The 20,964-nt window shown below is 38.9% G+C and overlaps 1 protein-coding gene across 7 annotated transcripts in view; it reads right to left on the reverse strand.

Annotated features, from left to right (window-relative positions):
• Window positions 1-4,368: 4,368 nt before the first annotated feature.
• Window positions 4,369-20,964, reverse strand: part of LOC114146227 (sickle tail protein homolog) — a 44,600-nt gene continuing 28,004 nt past the window's right edge. For 3 of the 7 annotated variants that reach the window (XM_028020114.1, XM_028020109.1, XM_028020110.1), the window contains exons 12-21: window positions 19,668-19,801; window positions 19,256-19,403; window positions 18,899-19,172; window positions 17,785-18,034; window positions 16,760-16,840; window positions 16,055-16,178; window positions 15,861-15,936; window positions 9,747-11,414; window positions 8,013-8,116; window positions 4,369-6,101 (exon numbers count right to left, since the gene is read on the reverse strand). In XM_028020114.1, the coding sequence (XP_027875915.1) occupies window positions 6,056-6,101; window positions 8,013-8,116; window positions 9,747-11,414; window positions 15,861-15,936; window positions 16,055-16,178; window positions 16,760-16,840; window positions 17,785-18,034; window positions 18,899-19,172; window positions 19,256-19,403; window positions 19,668-19,801 (2,905 nt within the window). In that variant the 3' untranslated portion in view covers window positions 4,369-6,055. Of the gene's footprint in view, window positions 6,102-8,012; window positions 8,117-9,139; window positions 11,415-15,860; window positions 15,937-16,054; window positions 16,179-16,759; window positions 16,841-17,784; window positions 18,035-18,898; window positions 19,173-19,255; window positions 19,404-19,667; window positions 19,802-20,964 lie in introns of those variants that run through there. The other 4 variants (XM_028020111.1, XM_028020112.1, XM_028020115.1 and 1 more) reach the window with 4 other exon arrangements.

Here is a 20,964-nt window from a genome sequence, read left to right on the forward strand (position 1 = left end):
GTGAAGATGCTGCTGCAGGAATCAATGCGATAAAGATAAACGCATGGATGAGTTTCTCTAGATCTGGCTGAGACATTAGTCCTTTAATCCTGGAAATGTTCTTCAGTTGATAGATGGTCGACTTTGTAACTGTCTTTATGTGGCTCTGGAGATTCAGGACAGAGTCCATCACTACTCCCAGGTTTTGGCCTGATTGCTGGTTTTTAGTTCTAATAACTGAAGCTGTGCATTGACTCTAGATCTATAACTCTAGATCTATAACTCTAGATCGTTCCTCTTCAGGTCCAAAAATAATATCTTCAGTTTTGTTTCTGTTCAGCTGGAGAAAGTTTTGGCACATTCGCACATTTATCTGTTCTAAGCATCTGTTCAGTGATTGGATGGGGTCAAAGGTCACCTGGTGACATCGTAATGTAGAGCTGTGTGTCATCTGCATAGTTATGGTAGCTAATATTATTTCCTGTTATAACCTGAGCTAGTGGGAGCATATAAATATTGAATAAGAGGGGTCCTAGGATTGAACCTTGGGGTACCCCACATGTGACCTTTGACCTCTTTGATGAGAAGTTTCCAGTTGAAACAAAGAAATCCCTGTTCTTTATGTAAGACTCAAACCAGTTGAGTGCTGGACCGGAGAGTCCGGCCCAGCTCTCCAGTCGATTCAGTAAAATGTCATGGTCAACAGTGTCAAAAGCTGCACTGAGGTCCAACAGAACCAGCACTGTGGTTCTCCCACAGTCTGTATTTATATGGATGTCATTGAACACTTTTACGAGGGCGGTCTCTGTGCTGAGGTGAGACTGGAAACCAGACTGGAAGGAGTCAAAGAGGTTGGTTATTGTTAGGAAGCTATTTAACTGTTTAAACAGCTTTTTCAATAACTTTGCTGATGAATGGGAGGTGAATCATCACAACACATCTCCTGACTTAACCTTTTAACAACAGTTTGTTTTTTTTACCACCGCTGCACTGAGAAGTAGCTTATAACGAGTTCACAAAATGCACAGTTTCATCAGGCTTTTGCTAATTGCTGCTGGCTAGTCTGAAGGAGTTGAATGGGGGAGTTATGCTCTGTTAGGTGGTAGCAGACTTCCCTCTTCTCAGCCACTCAGGCTTTGAGATGTAGATGAACTGCTGAGTCTACAAAAATATGTGTCTCAGTTTGCTCATCTACTCCTTGTCGGGTTTATTTGTTGCCGTGTGACTGACCTGTGTAGGTGTGACCGGCTTCTCACTCTGCAACCTGGAGGGAAAAATGGATTGTCAGTTTATGGTGCACATCATTAGATGGAGAAACATGCCTATGTATCAGAATCAGATTTATTTGAGATAGTGTGCATATGCAAGGAACTTAACAGACATTAAATATAACTGAACTTTTAAAGGCCAAGAAACAATATCTACATGCATGCTTTTTTTTTTTAATAAAAGCAAACTATAACCTGTTAGCCTGGGGGAATTTCTTCCCTGTGAACTTTGTCTCTGTGACGGCACATTTGTGCTTATCTGAATGTAAAAGTCTAAACAGTTTGTGTCCAGGATGTGTGTCTGCAGAGATGCTGACTTCAATTTTCCTGACTCTAAACCTGCAGCAGTCCTGGATGGAAGATCAGCCATGATGATGTTCACTGCAGACCTGAACATTTGTTGCAGTTTGGACCCATCCTGTTCTGAAAAACAGCCATGAAGACGATGAGCAGCTCCTTTGTTGGACTTTTGGAGTTGCTGCAGGAAGTTCAGTCTCTGTTGCCTCTGAGGAGTGAGGACCAGGCAGGTCCTGAGACAAAGCCGTTCCTGGGAACCAGAAGTAACCCACAGCTGAGGATGGTGAGGGGTGAGGGGTGTGGAGGGTGTTCCCTGGAGGTCCACTCATCTCCACAGTGTTTAGCTCCAGGTGGTTCTGACCACACCAGTGGATCAACCAACCGAATCCTGTTCTTATACAAACCAATCTTCGTCCTGAATCAGAAAAACAACAACGGTGTCCTCTGTGACCTTCAGGGGTTTCACAGACTGCAGTTAAACAAGAATCCAGAAAAACTAATGAAACAAGAAATGAAAACATAAAGACTTGTAAGAGGCTCGAGCCTCTATGTCCAGATCTGTGGAACTGCATAGAAACAGCAATGTTACAATAAACAAGGAATCATTGGTTCATTACAGTATTGTGTTTTTTCTCTCTCCAAAGAAAGCAGCTCAGCATTTCTGATGATGATGATGATGATGATATCTTCTGATAAATGAAGAAATCCCTGTAAGCAATCATATCTACCAGTCCTGTGAACACACACACACATGAATACACACACAGTGGTACAGTATTTAGGCAATCCTAATTAATTCCAGTTAGAAATGCAAATAAAAAGCCTGGTTTGTGATTAAACAGCAGACAGGCTCCTTGTTGGTTTTATATTGTCCTCTGATGCAGCCTGATTATGAGGAGAAGAAAGAAAAAAATATCAGAGAAGGGAAAATGTTGTAATTAATATAGAAATGCTTAATGTGAGATATTTCTAATTAGTCCCCAGTCCCTCCCGCTGCTCTTCAAGACTGCTGCTGTCCCCTGTTCCACAAAATGCAGAAGAATTACAGACTAATTACACAGAGTGGGTGCGGGGATTCATCTGGCCCAACAAATTAACTTATGAGCTAATTAGCATACGATGGATATAATGACTAATAATTTTACCAATTACAGGGCTGGGCCATCTCATTACACTCATGGAACATGGATGATTGGAGTACACCATATTGTTTCTATCCAGATAACGAAGAAGAGAAAAATAAAGTGATTATATCATAAGGAAAGTGAAGCTTCTGAACTTTTCTTTCAGGAAGTCCTGCTGAGCTCCAGGTGTGTTGCTCAGAGAGCCCAGGCCACTGAGGTTATCATCCAGGTGTGTTGGAGCAGGACTCTGGCTCTCCAGGACTGGACTGGGTCACCCACGTACCGACCATTGTTAGTGCTCAACTTTTCTGCCTTTCAGTGTGTGTTTTAGTCAGAACCAGCCCAAGAAATAAGCAAACTAAGCCACTGCTACTCTAACCACCACACAGTCAGGTGCCCACAAATACTTACATTTTAACACAGACCACAGGTCTACCTTTATGTATTTGTTTTTTGAGAATGAAAATCATATTACATTTGTTTTGATGGCTTCAGCAGAGATACATTAGGTATTAAATTGTTTGAAATTTGATTCAACTGGCAAATTTACTTTGTAAAAGTGCAAAGAATAATCTTTTTTCTGGTTGTTATGTTACCATATTACAATCTGAACCAATGAGTCGAGTCTTTTCTTTGTATTTGAGCTCATTACGTCATTATTATATCTTCTAATAATTTACTCACAAATAGTCATATTCAATAAATTAGGATACACAGTAGGTCCCAATGAGCTTCGTTTGTCAGATTAAAAGTACCTTTTGAAAAAATATCCTTCAAACAGGCATTAAACATACTTTATTGGACTGATTTAGTCATTCAAATATGAAGTTTTCATCAGCTGTAAGTGGAAAAACATCATAATAAACAGAAATAAAGGTTTTCAAATATTCATGTGTTATTAATCTATATGATGTATTTCACTTTGTGATAAAGTTCCTAAAATGAATGTCAGTTTCAATAATAATCTAATTTATTGAATGGATCCGTATGTCAGCAAATAATAACCAATTATCAGTGATTGCTTTTGAGCTTAGCCAATTGAACTTGGTTTCCTCTATCAGGTCCCACAAGTCTGGAATGAAAGCTGCTTTTGTGGTTATGGTCTTAGAGGCAGAGGGGCCCCAGGTTTAATTCTGCTCCAGGCCCCATACAACCATAGTCCAGCCCTGGTTATAAGCAGGGCATTATTAATATGATGCTGTGATTTTTCAAATGTCTTCAAAATTGTTTCCACTGTAATTTGTCTTTTTATGATGAATAAACATAATTATTATTTTCTATATCAAAGCAGCTTCAACTCAGATCTAAGCTTTAGCCTGAAGGACTGTCTATATATATATATTATTATTATATATATATATATATATATATATATATATATATATATATATATATATATATATATATATTAAGACAAAGCTCTGGCTGTTTAAATTTCAACAAGTCTTTCCAGATCAACTTTCAAACACTGACAGTCCTGTTTGTTGGATTTATGGTGAGTACTTGAGGTTAGCCGGATTGAATTTTAGAACTTTAAACAGAAACAAACTGATAGAGGGTCTGCTTGTGTCAGGAAAGACGAGCCTCTACTGCCCTCTGCTGGTACATCTCAGCACAACAGGAGAAGATTTTGATTACCACGCAAGAAATCGTTTAATAGTTGCAAGAGACAGACTCTTAAGGCTTAAAAAACAGCTAAGTCAGGAGAAACATTTTTATATGAACAATACACACAAATAAATACAGGAAATACAAGCATTTCTGCTCAATGTGTTTTTCAAATGTTCATATTTTATATAAGAAACAGAACAGAGGAAGAGTTGACATTGCTCTTCTACAAAACAAAGACAGACTGACCTCAAGTCAGATCTAATAAGAAGATGACGTACAAGTTCTCCATGCAAAAACATGCCTTTAGTTGACATTTTAGATTCTTATTTAGAGTATTTCCATGTTCTTTGTCCCTGTGCCTGTTCTTCAAACCAACTGAAACCATTAGCTTTGAAATTATCTTCAATTTCATAGCTCATAAAATTGAGTTACGAATTTCATATCTCAATTGAAATATTAAGTTTGTGACTTAATATTACACATGAAAAATATTTCAGTATGCCAAAAGTAGAGAAAATAGTTTTTACAGTCAGCCTAAGCCAGCTGATATTGCTCATGTTATCCTGAATCTGGACATCTGGCAGTTCACAGCTTAAACTGAATTATATTTCTGGTTTTAAAATGTAGAATATTCTGCAGCTTAGTCTTAATGTGAGATACTAATATTGTATTCGTATCGCATATGTGTTTGGGTGTTCCAGAGGAACAAAAAAGGAAAAGACATTTAAGTTCCAGGGTGCAATAACTGATGAATTCTGGCCATAGACTTATTGTGGTACAGTAAAGAAAATTGCATCCCATATTTTGGAATGCAGAATTACAACATTTTGAGTTAGATCAGGGATGAACAACTTCTGGCTCTGGAAGTTGCTCATACAAGAGTCTCTTTGGACTTGACAAAATGATGATGATGTTGATGATGATGATGGTGATGCAAAGAAGGATTCTTCTTCAAATAAAAAACAATCTATACAACTCTAAGTGTCCAACAGCATCTTCAGTCAGAAGCTTCTTCACAGCCACTGTAATACTGACAACAACAGGAGATGCTTCCTGCCCACAGCATCACCATCCTCCATGACTCTGAAGACTTACTAGATCAATATTTATGTCAAAGACGTCCAGCAGTCTCTGCTGCAGCTGCATGATCTGTTCATCTCATCTGTCCTCAACATTTCGGCCATCTGTCTGCACATGGAGCCTCTAAGTCACGTTCTACTGAGTCAAACAGTTAAAACTTCAAACTGTTCTAAACCTCAACAGAGACAGAAAACTATGTAAGCAAGAACTCTACAATGATTCTGTTTATTTCACATATGACCTGCAAATTATTCAGTTGTACATAATCAACAGTATCTATTAATAAGTACTATCTTACAACCGTCTATAATTACTTTGCTAAAATATATTTGATAATAAATATAGCTTACACAGGTAAGACAGGATGCGAATATTAACATTTATTTTTAAGAGATACGTGCATACATATTTTTGGCTTGAAGTGGCGAGGTGCAGTCCAGTCACTCTCTCTCACCCCCCACACCCCACACACACACACACACACACAATATTGCTGCAGGAATATGGTGTGATCATTGGTTGTTTTGTTTTATTCTTGGAGTCCAGATGGTTGAACTGTACTCCCACTGTCAGTTCAGGAGTCCATTAACAACATCCTCATCATGTGGTGGAGAAGAAGGCGGCGGGTGGGCAGGGAGGAGCTGATGAGTAGAATGCAGTGGTAGCTGTAGAGATGACAGTGATAGCTCTTGCTGCTTAGAGGCCTCTTCTAGTGTTAGCATGAGGATGAGACAGCATGTTGCTAGAAGGACATGATGCAGAGTCAGACAGCTTATCATTACTCTGTGGAGACAAAGATCTAAGGAAGCAAGGTGGGAAGTTTGCTGGAGAAACTGATGAGGAAGATGATGAGGAAAAGAGAAAGCTTCCTGAATGTCTGGGAAGAGGAAGGAGTGTGAGACATGTGGAGGAGAAGGAGGAGGCTGAAGGGGGGGATTCCCATTACAAAAAGTGGAAAAAACAAATGTGAAGAAGCACCAGAATAGGAGGGATTTCTGAGCGATGAGGATGTAAAAGGTAAACTGGTGTTTTCCAGAACTTTGCATAAAGCAACAGCACAATGTTTAGAAATCCACCACGGCCCTGTGCAGCACACACAGCAGCTCCAACTCTCAGGGCTCAGACCTGCCAGGCTTCCAGCAGAGGCAGGACCTGCTAACAAACTGCTTGTGTGTTGTTTCATATATATGTTTCACTTATATTTGATATCTATGTGTGGTTTCAACAATACTACAAAGATCTGGAGCTATTAATGTCTGCTTACTGTACTTACAGAAACATTAACTACAAACAGCAACACATTCAACATCTTTTTACCTAAAATAAAATAGTAAACAGCACAAAGCTCTGGGGTTTCCATTGATAAGACTGTTAGATTTTCTATCATAACAGGTTTATGTTAGAATACTATCATTTAAACTGAAAAGCTTTTGAATTTTAACCAAAGCATTTACTTTCCTTGTGGCTAAATGCTTTCTCTACAGAAAATGAAAGAACTCACAAGATGCCCCTGTGCAAAAAATCATATAAAAAGATCAAATCTGCTCAATCAGTAACAGATGGAAAGACTAATAAACTATAATTTTGTACAGAACACTCCAGTTGGAACTGGAAGACAATAAAACAACCAAAAACCATAAATAAAAAGCAAAAAAAAAAACAACTTATAACCAAAACCACAAATAAAACATATTCTGGTGTTTCTCTGAAAACTGTCTTTCAGAAAATATTAATAATTATAAAGGTAATCACCTAGATTTTGCACAGTTGCAAATAATTTGAGTGTGTATGCAAATGTTTGTCAATGTGTGGAGAAAATCCACAATACATTCCAGTATGCAGTTCCAGTTCTAGTCTTTAATAACCATTGCAATTGTATACTTCATAGTTTCTCCATTCTGTAAAAAGAGCAGTTCAAATGCTTCGATAAAAAACTCAACATGAATGTAACATTAATGTCAATAATTGTACGTAAACTTCTGTACATCATATTAATGTCTGTGTATGAGAGCCATTTAAGTTTTTTTTTTTCAAGGAGTTTAAGGATTCATGTTCAAGCTGAATCCTTGAACATGACTGATCACATTGACTCTCTGTACGGTTTGTTCTGTTTGGCTGGGCCCAATGCTGCACACAGGAAAATGATGTCCAATTGAATGTTTAATAGTTTATTATATTACCTTGACTCTATTATAAACTTTGTTAACAGCAAAACACTCAAACGCACTTCTTTTATGCAGCTTTTTTCCTCCCTGAATTTTTTCAAAGGATTGAGGGTGTGTTTGAGCTATTTGTTCTTTCTTATCTTACTACTTTTGAATTTTATGTATTTAGATATTTTATGTATTTATTTATATATTTTTAGATTTATTTGCAAATTAATGCATAATAATTTTCTGCTTCGTTTTTGTTGTTTGTCTTTTGTACATGAGTCAGAAAGCACTATGGCTGCCATTTCTAGAAGTAAAGGGACCACAATGCACTGGGGTGGGCCTCTTATTGTTTACCAGATCAGGGGAAGCAGTAAACTATAAATACTGGATTCCTTATTGCCAGCCAAACTGAAGGAGTAAACTGTAAGATGCTACTTTCAAGTTTGGATAGTTTGCTTCCTTTTACTTTAGCGTTTTGAGAGGATTCTTTTCTTGTTTACCTGCTTTTGTTGGGCTGTTGCAGAACTTCTGCCCTTCCCTCAGGTGACCCACAGGGGGCGTGCTGTAGCTTGTTGTGGGGCCGCTCAGCAGATGTGTTGGAGCTCTAGCAAACAGAGAGGAAAACAAATCTTAGTCAGCTGCCACTCTTCCAAACTTGGGTCATCTTCTCAATAAATCCAAGCAGCCTGTCTGTTAACTCTGTAAATATCTGTTATTTACTTCTTGTAAGAAAATGACTATGAAGTATTGGCATATACTTTCTACTAGAACAGCGTTCTGCAACATTTACAATCCAAAAATAAATTTTTGGTCTGAGTCCAGTTAAATAAAACAGATTTTGAGCTAAAGAGCAAACATTTCAGTCTTACTTTCAGATATTAATATGAAGAATATAAAACTTTTTCAATAAAGTGATGCCTACACTTTCATACACGGAATGTTGATATTTGCACAGTTTCCAGCCAAGTAACAGGACAAATAAATCTAAATAACCTAAATAACTGACACATTTAGTGTCTTTCTGTCATGAAGGTTTCATGTAATAATTTCCTGCTTTTACTCTTAGCCACAGGTTGCAAAGCCATGTACTAGAATACAATGTTAGGGGCTTCTGCCATCTGCCAATTACTGAAACATAAAGGTTAGAGGGGACTTTATGGACACAACTTCCAGTAATATGTGTTTTGTCCCTAAAAATCATTTATGAATTGAGTTTGGTAACTTTGTCAAATAAAATGACTGAGAATTTCTGTTTTGTGCATGTGTAGATGGCACTGTGTTTGTATGCATGCAGACGTGTGTGTGTGGGGGTGTGTGTAGGCGTGTGTGTAAAAAATCCATGGCATATAAATGTGTTTGTAAATCACACTGGTTTGTTATCAATACTTTGTATCACCCTGTAAACTGAGACTTTATTGTGAATTTATTCATGTGTATAAAAAATCTGTGCTTGTAAAAAGTAATTACAGAAGTTACATTTTTTGTTTAAAAATAAACAAGCACAAAACTACAAAAACAAAACTGCAAGTTTCTTTGCTTGAATGTGAGAACGTCTTCCTCTCAGCTGAGGAGTCACTGTCATGTTAACTGCAAATTTTTACAATTCAACGAGAGAAAAAAATGCTTCTGTAATCACCTCTAGCAAGCTCACATCTGTTTTCTACACATTAAGTCACATCAATGTGGTCGGATTTACAAGGATGAAATAGAAATGATAGGAAATTGGACGTAGAGACTTGGTTTGTGTATGCTCTAAAAGTAAGATCCAAACTTCCCTACGATGTTTAATATGTGTCAGGAGGAATTGGTTAATTATGTCATCGTGTAAGGCTTAGAAACATTTGTCATATTTTAGCCATAATCAGATGAATAGTAAATAGCCAGAGTAGTTTTGAAGATGAATATTGTGCAAACAATACACAGAAGAAATTTTTTGCAGATTAATTCTTTTATATTGCTGAAATGAATCAGGATGTGTAAGAGAGTAGCTTCATAACCCAGCATGCCAGATGTTTGATCTGAACTGAACAAGTTAGCTTTTTAAAGAGCAAACTAAAACATAGCTGTAGATCCTATGGCAAGAAGTTCAGAGTGAGAACAAATATTTAAACTAAACAACAACCTCTAGCAGACATTTACAATACTAAAGTTGAAGCCAGAAAATAAAGAGTGAAGAGCCCACACCAGCTGACCCACTGAAGGAAGGAAACTGTGATTGCAAAACAACGTCAGACCTGTTGGCTGGTTGAGCTGAGCAGAGGCTGTGGTCTGACTCTCTGACTCTTCACGATCTGACTGGCTGCTCTTTTGGAGGGAGATCTGCCGCTGTTTTCTTTCACTCTTCCTTTAAGTTGAGCTCCATCAGATGAGGGATTTATGCTTTCCACACAGAGTTCCAGTTCCAGCTGCTTGATGGACTCCTCCAAACTGTTCATTGAATCTAAGGTGTTCTTGCGGAGCTCCTCCACCCGAGGGTACGACTTTGACAGGCTGATACCTGCAGTGATGTCTCTGTCAGAGGAGTTGTCTGGGAGGAATTGTTGGCTCATGCTCACCTCATTGGTCTGTTTGCTCTCTGTGATTGGTCTGTTTCCTGCTTTCTGCTCTTCGTCACGTGCAACTATTTTAGAAACCTTTTTCCCTTTTTTGTTTGTTCCTGTTCGCATTACCTGGCTGAGGGCGGCCAGTTTGTGTTTGGGGAACTTTATACTAAACTTTTTTTTGGAACACATTTTCATGTTCATATTTGTCTGATCCTGGCCTTGGAGTTTAGAAACAGAGTCACAAAATGATGCAGATTGAGGAGAAGTCTTCACATTTCCTAAGATGTCAGAATCAGGTCTAGTGGGAGATTTTAATTTCAGATCTGGTTCTTCCTCCAGAGTCCTGTTGGGAGCCAGAAGCTCCTCATCCTCTTCCTCACACTCAAAGATGGTAGACAGAGGAACATAAAAGGGCTCAGTGTCCTCTATGAAAACTATCACAGGGTCTTCATCAGATACATCATTATCTTGAAAACCACAGTGACTATATTCCATATAAGAGCCTTCAAAAGCCGTCATATTACCTGGCTCCTCCTTACCAAACTGTGAACTAATGTGTGTATCTGGGATTCTATGAATACATTCAGGAGTCTGTGGAGAAAGAGGAGCTGCTTTGTCATCTGTCGCTGTGAAACTCAGGCTTCCTCCTTCTCTCCATGCTGGTTGATCCCTGGATCCTTGCAAAGCTGCGTCTTGTTCCTGCTGCATGCTGCTTGGCCTGTAGGCGACGTCAGGCAAACGGGAGAAAGGTTTGGGGACTGAAGGAGAACTTTCATGTTTGTGAGCAGAACTCCAGAGCTGCTTTGGCCCTAACCTTGGCGACAGCTGGATCCAGTGCTCCTCATGAACATTTTCATTTTGTAAACATGAAACCAACATTTCATTCGCCTTCGCATCAAGAGGTTTCTTGATAAATCCATTTGTCTGTTTAGGACTTTGATTTTGTTCTTTTAGAGGAATTACAACCTTTTCAGCCACAGCTGAGGAGAGTATATGTCCAACTGCTTCGTCCTCACACTGATCAGGCACGTTCATAACAAGAATATCTTCTGTCTGTTTCGCTGGAAGTGTAAGCAGCTCCCTCTCCCCTGACCACACCTTTGCCACCGAGGTGCAGTTTAATGAGGGCGCTTGCTGAACCTCCATCTTGGCTAAACCTGTTGTCGTCTTAGCCCTGTGAAGCGCTGTCGCCACACCTGGAATCTGGGCTTTAACAGAAGAGACGTTTGGATGTTCAAACTGAGGAGTGAACCTCTGTCCACATTTTGCCATGTCAGAGGGGCACATTTTGGTAACGGGTGGAGGTGTCTTTCCATTTCCACTTGGCAGATGAATTTTATTTGATATTTCTTTAGAAACCTAAAATCAGAAAAAGTGACAATAATCTGGTTTTCATCCTCAAGTTATAAAGACATGAGTCTGTTTTCCTTAGAATTAGATCCCATTTGACTTGACAAAGTGAAGAATCATGTCATTGAATTAGTGAATATCAAGCAAATGAGACAGTTAAACATTAATGTCTAATGTAATCAAAACGTATATTTATGCTGACACATAAACTAAATAAAAAAATCTTTACATGTCTCATGTGGGAAACAACAGCATTGCCTTAACAGTTTAGCTAGTTGTTGTTTGATGTTAAAAGTATAAACCTCATTAGGCCTACATTAGACACATAACTGCAAAGTCAAAGATCCTGCAGGACTCAAACTGTGCAAATGACTAGAAAACGTTTTGCTGCAGAAATTCCAGAGGCTCTTGAAGAACTGCCTTTTGGTTAAGGCAGAAAAGTGGGACTTTCTTACCACTTCCACTTTTCTTGGATATGCTTTCTGGCGTGGGTCCAATGAAGATCCTGAGCCTGAGTTGTTTTGAACAGTACAGGAAGCAGCTGCAATGCTTCTTGGGTTTTATTAACTTACATAAAAGCTTTATCAGAAATGTTGGTCCTGTTGCAGCCCCTCTGGCTGGCCCCCTTTTGTCTGATCCACAAAGACTATCAAGCCTTTCTGGCTATGCTCATACAGCAATCTGAACAGACCAACTCCAATCTTTTCACCCCCCCAAAATCTGATTGGAGCCACTTCCATGTGGAACCAAATCTGACAGTTTTCAAAGCATCTGAAGTCTGAATAACCATTGCCACATTTTATCCCACTTTTATCTTATTGATGTGAGACATAATTCTGCTCTATTAGAAGCCAAACATGGTAAATCTGGATGAAAATAATAGCTGAATTTTATAACTATGAAGGTTTTGAACTTATAAAAGCAGTCTGAGTCAGTGTCATTTTGACCGGTGGATGCTCTCCGTTTAGAAAGGAGGCAAGTCAACAAAATGCAGCAGAGGTAGATTTATTTGGAGCTGCAGGTCACATTGAAAACGACATCCACTCCGTAAGTGAGACAAAGAAGCTGGCTACTGAATACTTTGGGCAATTCCAACACGCATACCAGGTAAAGGGGTTGTTAAAAAACAAAACAAGAAATTAACATTATGTACACAAACTTAAAACAATAAATGGCACCAATATATATTTACATGCATGCAAATCATTAGAACTAAACTAATCTAAGGTCAATCAAAGAATAAATGTAACTTAATATAACTCCCCAGAGCATTACCCCTCTTAATTGTAATTGAGTTTTTCAGCAGCGCCTTTGCTGCTCCACTCTGCTGAGAAGACGCTCAGAAAGGTCAGTACTTAAACAATTAGCAAACACAAATTAAAGCAATCTAAAACAGAAGCAAAATGACATTTTCCCCACATTCTCCCTGTAAAGGAAGGATGAGGAAATGTTTAACTAAATGTCACAATGTAACTGAAATAAAGAACTGAAACAAAAAGCATTTGGTCTGTAAATAGATTCAACATAATATCAATAATCATTTATTATTGATTATAATAAATGATTATTTAGTAAAGCGCATCACATCACAATCCCACATCCTGGTCCACCTCCACATCCAAACAGACTTCTCTAAAGAAGCTGCAATTAATGCTCCACTAAACACCACTGCTACTGGTTGTGCTTCCTTTTTATTATCTTCCTTCCCCTTGTTATGATTTTGTGACACTCATGTTTGTCCCCATTGCTGAATAATACTTCCATAAACAGAATGCTGCATTGGGACCTTCTTCTTCTGTGCATACGGGTCACTTTGAGGGGATAAACCATTCACACTGAAGTCTGATTGCGGTCGCATTTAATTAGTAGCACAAACAACCACGCAAAAAAAAAGGATTTCAAGAAAAATTTGGAATTGAGCATCAACAAATGCATAAGTAAAAACAGAGCAAATAATATCTGAGACACTGAAAACAACTCTGGCCAAGTAGATCTAAAAATAAATGTACACATTGTAATTTAAGATCACAGAATCTAAATAAAAGTACTTTGTGATGCACATGAAGCATCAGCTCTGACCTTTAGCATTCATTTAACTTGTTGCCTGCCACAATAAAGATGCCATTTTTAATCTTCTGAATGAGAATGTAGCAACTTTCAGTAGATTTGGCCAAATTTTCACAGGTAAAAGCCTCAAGTTTTCTTGAGATTGTGGCAGAATTTAAAAAAGAGTAATTCATGATTTGGGATTTTATCAAATTTATTACCAACCATAACCCTAACCCATGAAAAATTCACCAAACATTCTTGCTTACATTTGTGACAGGTTATAAGACTGATAACTTGTCACAAATGCTATTCCTGTTTTATTTTCTGAATAAAACACAGAAAAAGGTCCAAGGTGAACAATTTTTGTCTATATAACATGGTTTAATGTAGGTTATCAATGCTAAAATACTTGATACTATGTGTGATTTGAAAAAGGTTATGAGTCATTTGAGTCTTGATGTATTTGCACAGTATCCTAGTAAGTACCATATTTTCCGCACTATAAGGCGCACATAAAAACCTTCAATTTTCTCAAAAGCCGAGAGTGCGCCTTATAATCCGGTGCACCTCATATATGGACCAATATTGAGCCACAACAGGTCTCGCAACTACGGTAAGCAGCCGCCGACTTCATTTTCCCCCGTAGAAGAAGAAGCGGCGGTGCATGCTGGGTTTTGTGTAAAGACCCCAAAATGGCTCCTATTAAGAGACACGCTTATGACGCAGAGTTTAAGCTCAAGGCGATCAGTGACACAGTAGAACAGGGGAATGGGCTCTTTGCACCTGCCGCGCTGACGTCGCAAGCGCAAATGCGGCTCTCTTTTTTCGCTTTGAGTTACCATGACAGCTAGAAAAGACAAAGTCTTATTTCAGACGCAAATAAAACAATATTGTGAACATTGCTGTCTTCCTAATATAATGGGCTTTTAAGTTTTCATGGATTTCCAAGCGGTCCTGAATTAAGAAGATGGTGGCTTGTAAATATTTGTCGCTACCAGTTAAAGCTAACGCCGCACAGCAAAGTTTACAGCCTTCACTTCACTCCGGATCAACTTCTTCAGCCTAAAGAAGAAGGTAAAGGAGCCTCCTGTGTTATTTCCATGGACTCACTTCTGTATTCAGCCTGAAAGAGAGAGTTTATGGGAACTAGAGAACAGACCAGAGCCTGACAGCCGAGCAACTGATACACACTGCTGTAAACACCGTCCTGCTTCACAAGAAGCATGCAAAACTAATAAAGCGAAATAACACAGAGACCTTAAGGAACAGGACCACATTTTTCTAAAAGCAACAACTTTGAACCTGAACAGTCAGCTGAACTAGAACTCTGACACCAGAGCTGCTCTACTGTTAAGCTATGGGCTTGTTGTTCCTCAGGCTTCAGAAGCAAAAAGCCTGAACCGTAAAATCCCCGTTACTTGGTCTCTGACACTAACGACAATAAACACACGTAATATACTTGAACATAAGGTAAAAACATTGTCTGTTAATGAATGGATGAAAAATGTTTAGATACTTAAATAGCACATTTTTACAAGAAAAATGTCTAGCATAAGCTAAAGCTAATGTTAGCCACAAAGTTTAAAGAAAGTAAAACTCACCTTCGTATCTGTGTATAACGAGGCGAACATCTTAAAAACTTTTCTCCAGCTTACTTGTCAGGGCTTCGGATCGATGTTCATCATTAATTGTTACCTTGGACAAGCCCTGCAAATACCGAGTGTAAAGAGCCTTTTTCAATAGATCGGAAAAGATTGAGCCGCTTTTCCCCGAACACAGAAGCTGAGGTGCAAAGAGCCCACAGAGCAGCAGCGAGAGAATTTAACATGAACGAATCAATGGTGCAGAAGTGGAGGAAGCAACAGCTGTTCATTTTGGGAATGAACAGAGTTTTCAGAATGCTGGTTTGTAATCTATTAATAAAGTTTGACTGACCTATCTGACTATTTTGTCGACATTCCCTTTATCGCAGTTCCATCTAATGGATGCATAATGTAACCCCATCCTCTACTGTAGCGTCTATTCTATGCGCCTTATAATGCGGTGCGCCTTATATATGAAAAAAGTTTTAAAATAGGCCATTCATTGAAGGTGCGCCTTATAATTAGATGCGCCTTATAGTGCGGAAAATACGGTAGTATTAGTTAATGACCACATTATGCTATCTATAGATAATATTAAAATCTTGCATCTTTGAGGAAAAACTAAACACAAAGAGTTTTGCATAGAGAAACCCAGAGAATTTGACTCACTGAACTCATTCAAGCAGAGCAGAGAAACGTGGATTTACTGTTTTGTTGAAAAACTGTCCAATCTTGTTTGTTCTTTTCTTCTTCATCATTTCTAATTTACTGTTTTGCTGTGTTAGTTTTGTGTTTCATAAATAAAACTCACTGTAACATTCACCTTCCATTTCATGGTTTTTGTCCCTACCTGAATCCCATCAGTCTCTCTTGAGGTGATAGTGACTGGTTCTCCTGACCTAAACGAAGAAAAGACACTGGAAATAAAAACCACAACAGACAGAATAAAATGCGTAAAAAGGACTGGTAGTTCTTTGTTTGTCAGGATCGTCTTCCGATGCATGTCAATCCACTGACCTCTGTGGGGGAGGAGGGAACTTGCTGGCCTGCCTCTTGTCGGTGGAGCGGCTGGGTTTCTCCGCCTGCGGCTGCCTGCTGCTCTCTGCTTGTGGACAAACAGCTGGAGGTGGATCAGCAATGTCTACAAAGCAATAGAAATGTTAAAGCATTTCATTTTTAAGAATGCTTTGACAGTTACTATTTTAAATCCACATATCCTCCTGTGTTTACTGGAACATAAAGTTTTGGGTTCTCTCCGGGTACTCCGGCTTCCTCCCACAGTCCAAAAACATGACTGTCAGGTCAATTGGTTTCTCTAAATTCTCCCTAGGTGTGAGTGTGTGTGTGCATGGTTGTTTGTCCTGTATGTCTCTGTGTTGCCCTGCGACAGACTGGCGACCTGTCCAGGGTGTACCCCGCCTCTCGCCCGGAACGTAGCTGGAGATAGGCACCAGCAACCCTCCCGACCCCATTAGGGACAAGGGTGAACAGAAAATGGATGGATGGATGGATAAAGTTTTGGCACAATGGTGGGACACATGAACCTCTCAGTTTTCATCTTTCTCTGATGTAAGTATGATGAGGTTTATTTCCTTGTTACCAAATAATGCACAATACAGCGATTGACAATGAAAACATCTTTATGGAACAAATTAAACATAGCTAAGTAATAGATGATAACATATTTAAAAGGTAAATATATCTTACTATTTACAATTTTACCTGTGTTTGAACTTCTTCTCTCCCTGGACTCCACATCAACACTTTGCTTTAAAAATGTGTCCTTCTGGGTTTCAGAAATATCTGCAGAGTTATTAACAAACACATATAGTAAGTGTTTATCAAAAGGCTGACTAATACTTATAAAAATATTTCCAGCTAAAAAAATATTCTGGAAAATGAAACAAATATTAATTTTAATTTGTGACAGTAAATGTGCTTGGGGAAATCACTAAATTTAGTCTCTCTGCTATAAACATAGCTAAATCCCTAACCCTATCAGCAGACACTGCAAATAGGCCTGGGCTATAAATATTAAATTGTATGGTACTTTTTAACATTTAAACTTGTCATTATACACATAAATATCTGCAACTTGTGGCTCTGGAGCCACAACTGGCTCTTTGGACTTTCCATAGTGGCTCTTAATAACTTTGACTCAAACTGATAAAAAATAAAAAAAACTGAAGTTTTAAAAGAACGTATAATAACAAATGCAGGTTTGAGATAATTTTTCAATTTCCTCATGAAATTGTTATGTTTAATTCTCACAACAAAATGACACTAAAATTACCAGTCACTTTTATTTAGATCCATTTCTCTTGTTGGGTGTCGTTAAGCGGGTAGCTATGTGCAAATGTCAACATCCCACATAAGAAAATGTAGCCATAATCCTTTAGAAAAAGTTTTATGTTTTTCTTTATGTAAAAATCTGAAAATATGGAGAAAAAAAGGTTGCTCTTTAAAAATTACAACAGATTTCCTGCAGCATTGACTGTAAAAATTCTAAGATGTGCTTTTCAAGGTAATATTTGTGGCTCTAAGCCTTCTTATTTAGATGGACTGAGGGAAAAACCCCGTCTGCTTTAACCTGTCCTCAGTATACATTTCACCGCCTCCTGAACTGGCCATCCCTTTGAAATTAAAACAAGCATTTAGGCAACCAAAAAGCAGAAGAAAATCATTATAAGAAGGGGAGCAGTCTGAAGTACAGTTCTACTATACTAACACTGATTCTACAGGCCTACCTCCATGTATCAACTCCACAGGAGTATTCTGCTGTGACGCTGATGCGGAGGGAGACTTCGATCCTGAGGCAGTGTACTCTGGCACATCCACTATAGATTTTGTATCAGTGTTTGGTGTCTCCTGAAGGTGGACTGACTGGCTGTGACTGGGATCATTACTCTCCTGCTGGGGGTCGTGGCTGGTACTGGACTGGTTTACGCTCCTGATGTCTACACACACACTGCCCTCTGGAGTTGGTCTGTGTGTATTCTGTAGATGAGAGAGAACAGGGTAATTATGGGTGATGAACAGAAAAATGAAGTGAGTGTGTTATCAGGTTCCAAAGCAAAACACTGTGGACATGCATCATCCATTCACAAGCTGATGGCAGTAAGCTACTGGATAGTAGCCACAGCAGCCAGAGGCAAGGCTGCCATGCACTGACTCCACCGGCTCTCTGACCACCACCTGGTGGACAAAGTGTCTTGTCCAAGAACCCAACAACAGAAGGAGGTAGAGTGGGGATCAAACCAGCAACCCACCAGTTCCAGGGCAAACTCCTAGCACCATCACCACCATCACATAAACAGAAGATTTCCTTTTGTATTAAAACAAGATTCTTAGTTTCGCACATAATGTTTGTGAGTGGGGAACACTTTTTAACATCTTGTAAAACTAATGTTAGGTTAAATAGCAACAGTTTCTTTCATTTGTGTATTTAAGTATTTTAATTTCCATTTGGTAGCTGATTTCAGACAGATTAGTTTACATTTCTATTGATCTGTTTTGTATTTCCTTGATGTATTAAACATATTGTATGATTTTGTATATATTTATATATGAATAATTTTTAAAGTAGTGACTTTTTAAAGGTAAGTTAACCCCCCCCAAAAAAGATCGGCCCATCCCCCCAAAAGAGAAGAAGCAGAAAATGAGGAATATCATGTGTGATATTGTTATTGACTTTTTAAAAAAGTTTATTGTGGTATCATTTTCTGGCAACATTGCCTACCCCTTCTTGGTATAAAACTTGCAGAATAACAAAATCTAAACAGGAAACTAAAAGGATTATAAACTGTAGGAATGTTTGACCAGCTGCAGTATCTGTAGTGAAGCCCATATTTTCTATGATACCTTGACTACACTGATCAAATCTAGTCCATGACTGGTTGTCAGAGGAGAGCTGTTGTGCTGATTGGAGGTGACTGTGCTCTTCATTCTGCTGGGGGACGCTGAGGCTCCTGAACTGGCCTCAGCCTGGCTCCTGGGTGGGGGGCCTTTGACTGAGTGCCGAGGCTGTGGTTTAGGTGAACTGCGTGTGCTCTGAGTCGTAGCTTTTTCCTGGTCGTGTACTTTCAGAGGCTCCACTTGAACGGATCTTGCTGAGGGTGCTGAATCGGACACAAGTCTATTTAAAGCAAATGACAAAAGAGGGGAAGTCAACTTTTTTCAGAACAGAATAGCTTTACCACAGAAAATGTTGCTGAATACCTGCGGAGAGAGCTAAAAGATTCAGTCAGCATTTTGACCCTTTTCAACATGGAGTCCATCATGTGAGGTTCTTCTTTCAGGAAGCGCACTGCCTCCACTTCCAGTCTGAGCACTGAGCGCATTTTTGCCTGCAGCACTGGGAATTCTCCTGGCAGAGAGACCAAACATACATACAGAAACATACACTCATGAGACATCAAATGTGACTAGAGAAGAAAAACAAAACATATTGTACCTGTATTTTTTAGCTTAGAATTATATCAATAATATTTGAAGTGTCTCTGTGTGTACCATTTTACCACCAAAAGTAACATGACATATGTCAATGCAGTGGCATAATTTACATGGAAAACTCAAACTCTGATTTGTTGGCCAAATGAAGTGATGTGTGGGTTCGGTGGAACTGATCAACCTTTGAGGACAGCCAGAGCCTCTCCAAGCCTTCGCAGGCTGACTGCTCCCTCCTCCACATCTCTGAGGGTGAAGGACAGCTGGCCATGGACAGAAGAGGAGCTTTCCAAGCACTCCACAAAGTCCTCCAGTTCACTGTGGGAGGAACAAGACAGCTAAGGTGGGGAAATCAGCATGTGATGGGTTTTTCTGGACAGCAGATGGTAGCAGAGACAAGCCTTAGGGACCTCCACAGTTTTTCTTGGTGTTCTTCTAATGAAGGTTTAATATAGAGGTGGAATCACTGTAACACTTTGTCTTAAATTCTGACAAACATTTTAATTCTATATGGTGCAACAAGAGAGCTGGTATGAACTTCAAGCTGGAGGATTATTCAACTCTTGCTTTCTCTGTCACTCTTGTTTTTTTTACCATTGCCATTTTACCATTTTTTACCGTTGCTCCTTTACATTGTGTTGTAATGTTATTCCCTCACAAACATACTTGGAGTGTTGCCTTGAGTATTTTATACATGTTTGAGAAATCCGTTAACCTCCAATGGCAACCATTTAACTGTCCAAAATGCCTGGGTGCAGCTCCCCCACTCAGCTCCTTCAGACTAGCCAGCAGCAATTAGCAGACACCTGTAGGAACTGCCCATCAGTTGAGCTCATTATAGGAGCTTCTTCTCAGTAAAAATTTTGTTAAAGGGTTAATAGAAGAGCCATGTTGTGATGACTTCCTGAAGGTGGAGTTTCAGAAAGAGCAGGAGTTCTTAAAGAGACAGAGGCACAATTTTAATCAGTAAGGCAAATTTCTTTTAAGTCATATTTGATATACAGTATGTAGCCTTGTATAACAACTGGAGGTAACATAGTTACGTGATTAAGCTACAAAATGGCACTTTTTGCTGGGGAAACATAATACTACACCTTTCACATTAACAGCCTCGTTTGGATCAGCACTTCTCTCTTAATGTGGAAGATGGTTGTTAACAGTGCAGGCAATTTACCGTTAAGCTTCACAGCTTTGAACATGAGTATTAAATATGGGCAATTATTATCAATTTGGTCAAATTTTAAACTTCAATAGACTCTAAACCTTGAGCTAGTAGTCATTGCTAAATCGCAGAGAGCTCAGACCCTCTGACCATCTGACCAAAAGTAGGACAAGTTGCAGGATTTAACCTGTGTAGGTTGGGTGGTGAAATTGTATTAAAGTGGCCCTGGGTATCCAGCAGTCTTTGAAAACCATAAGTTATTTAATGTGCTCAATGTTTTATTTAATTCAATTAAAAAATACTTTGCTCATTTCAAAGG

The sequence above is a fragment of the Xiphophorus couchianus genome, chromosome 6, assembly GCF_001444195.1.
Source record: "Xiphophorus couchianus chromosome 6, X_couchianus-1.0, whole genome shotgun sequence".
Lineage (NCBI taxonomy): Eukaryota > Metazoa > Chordata > Actinopteri > Cyprinodontiformes > Poeciliidae > Xiphophorus > Xiphophorus couchianus.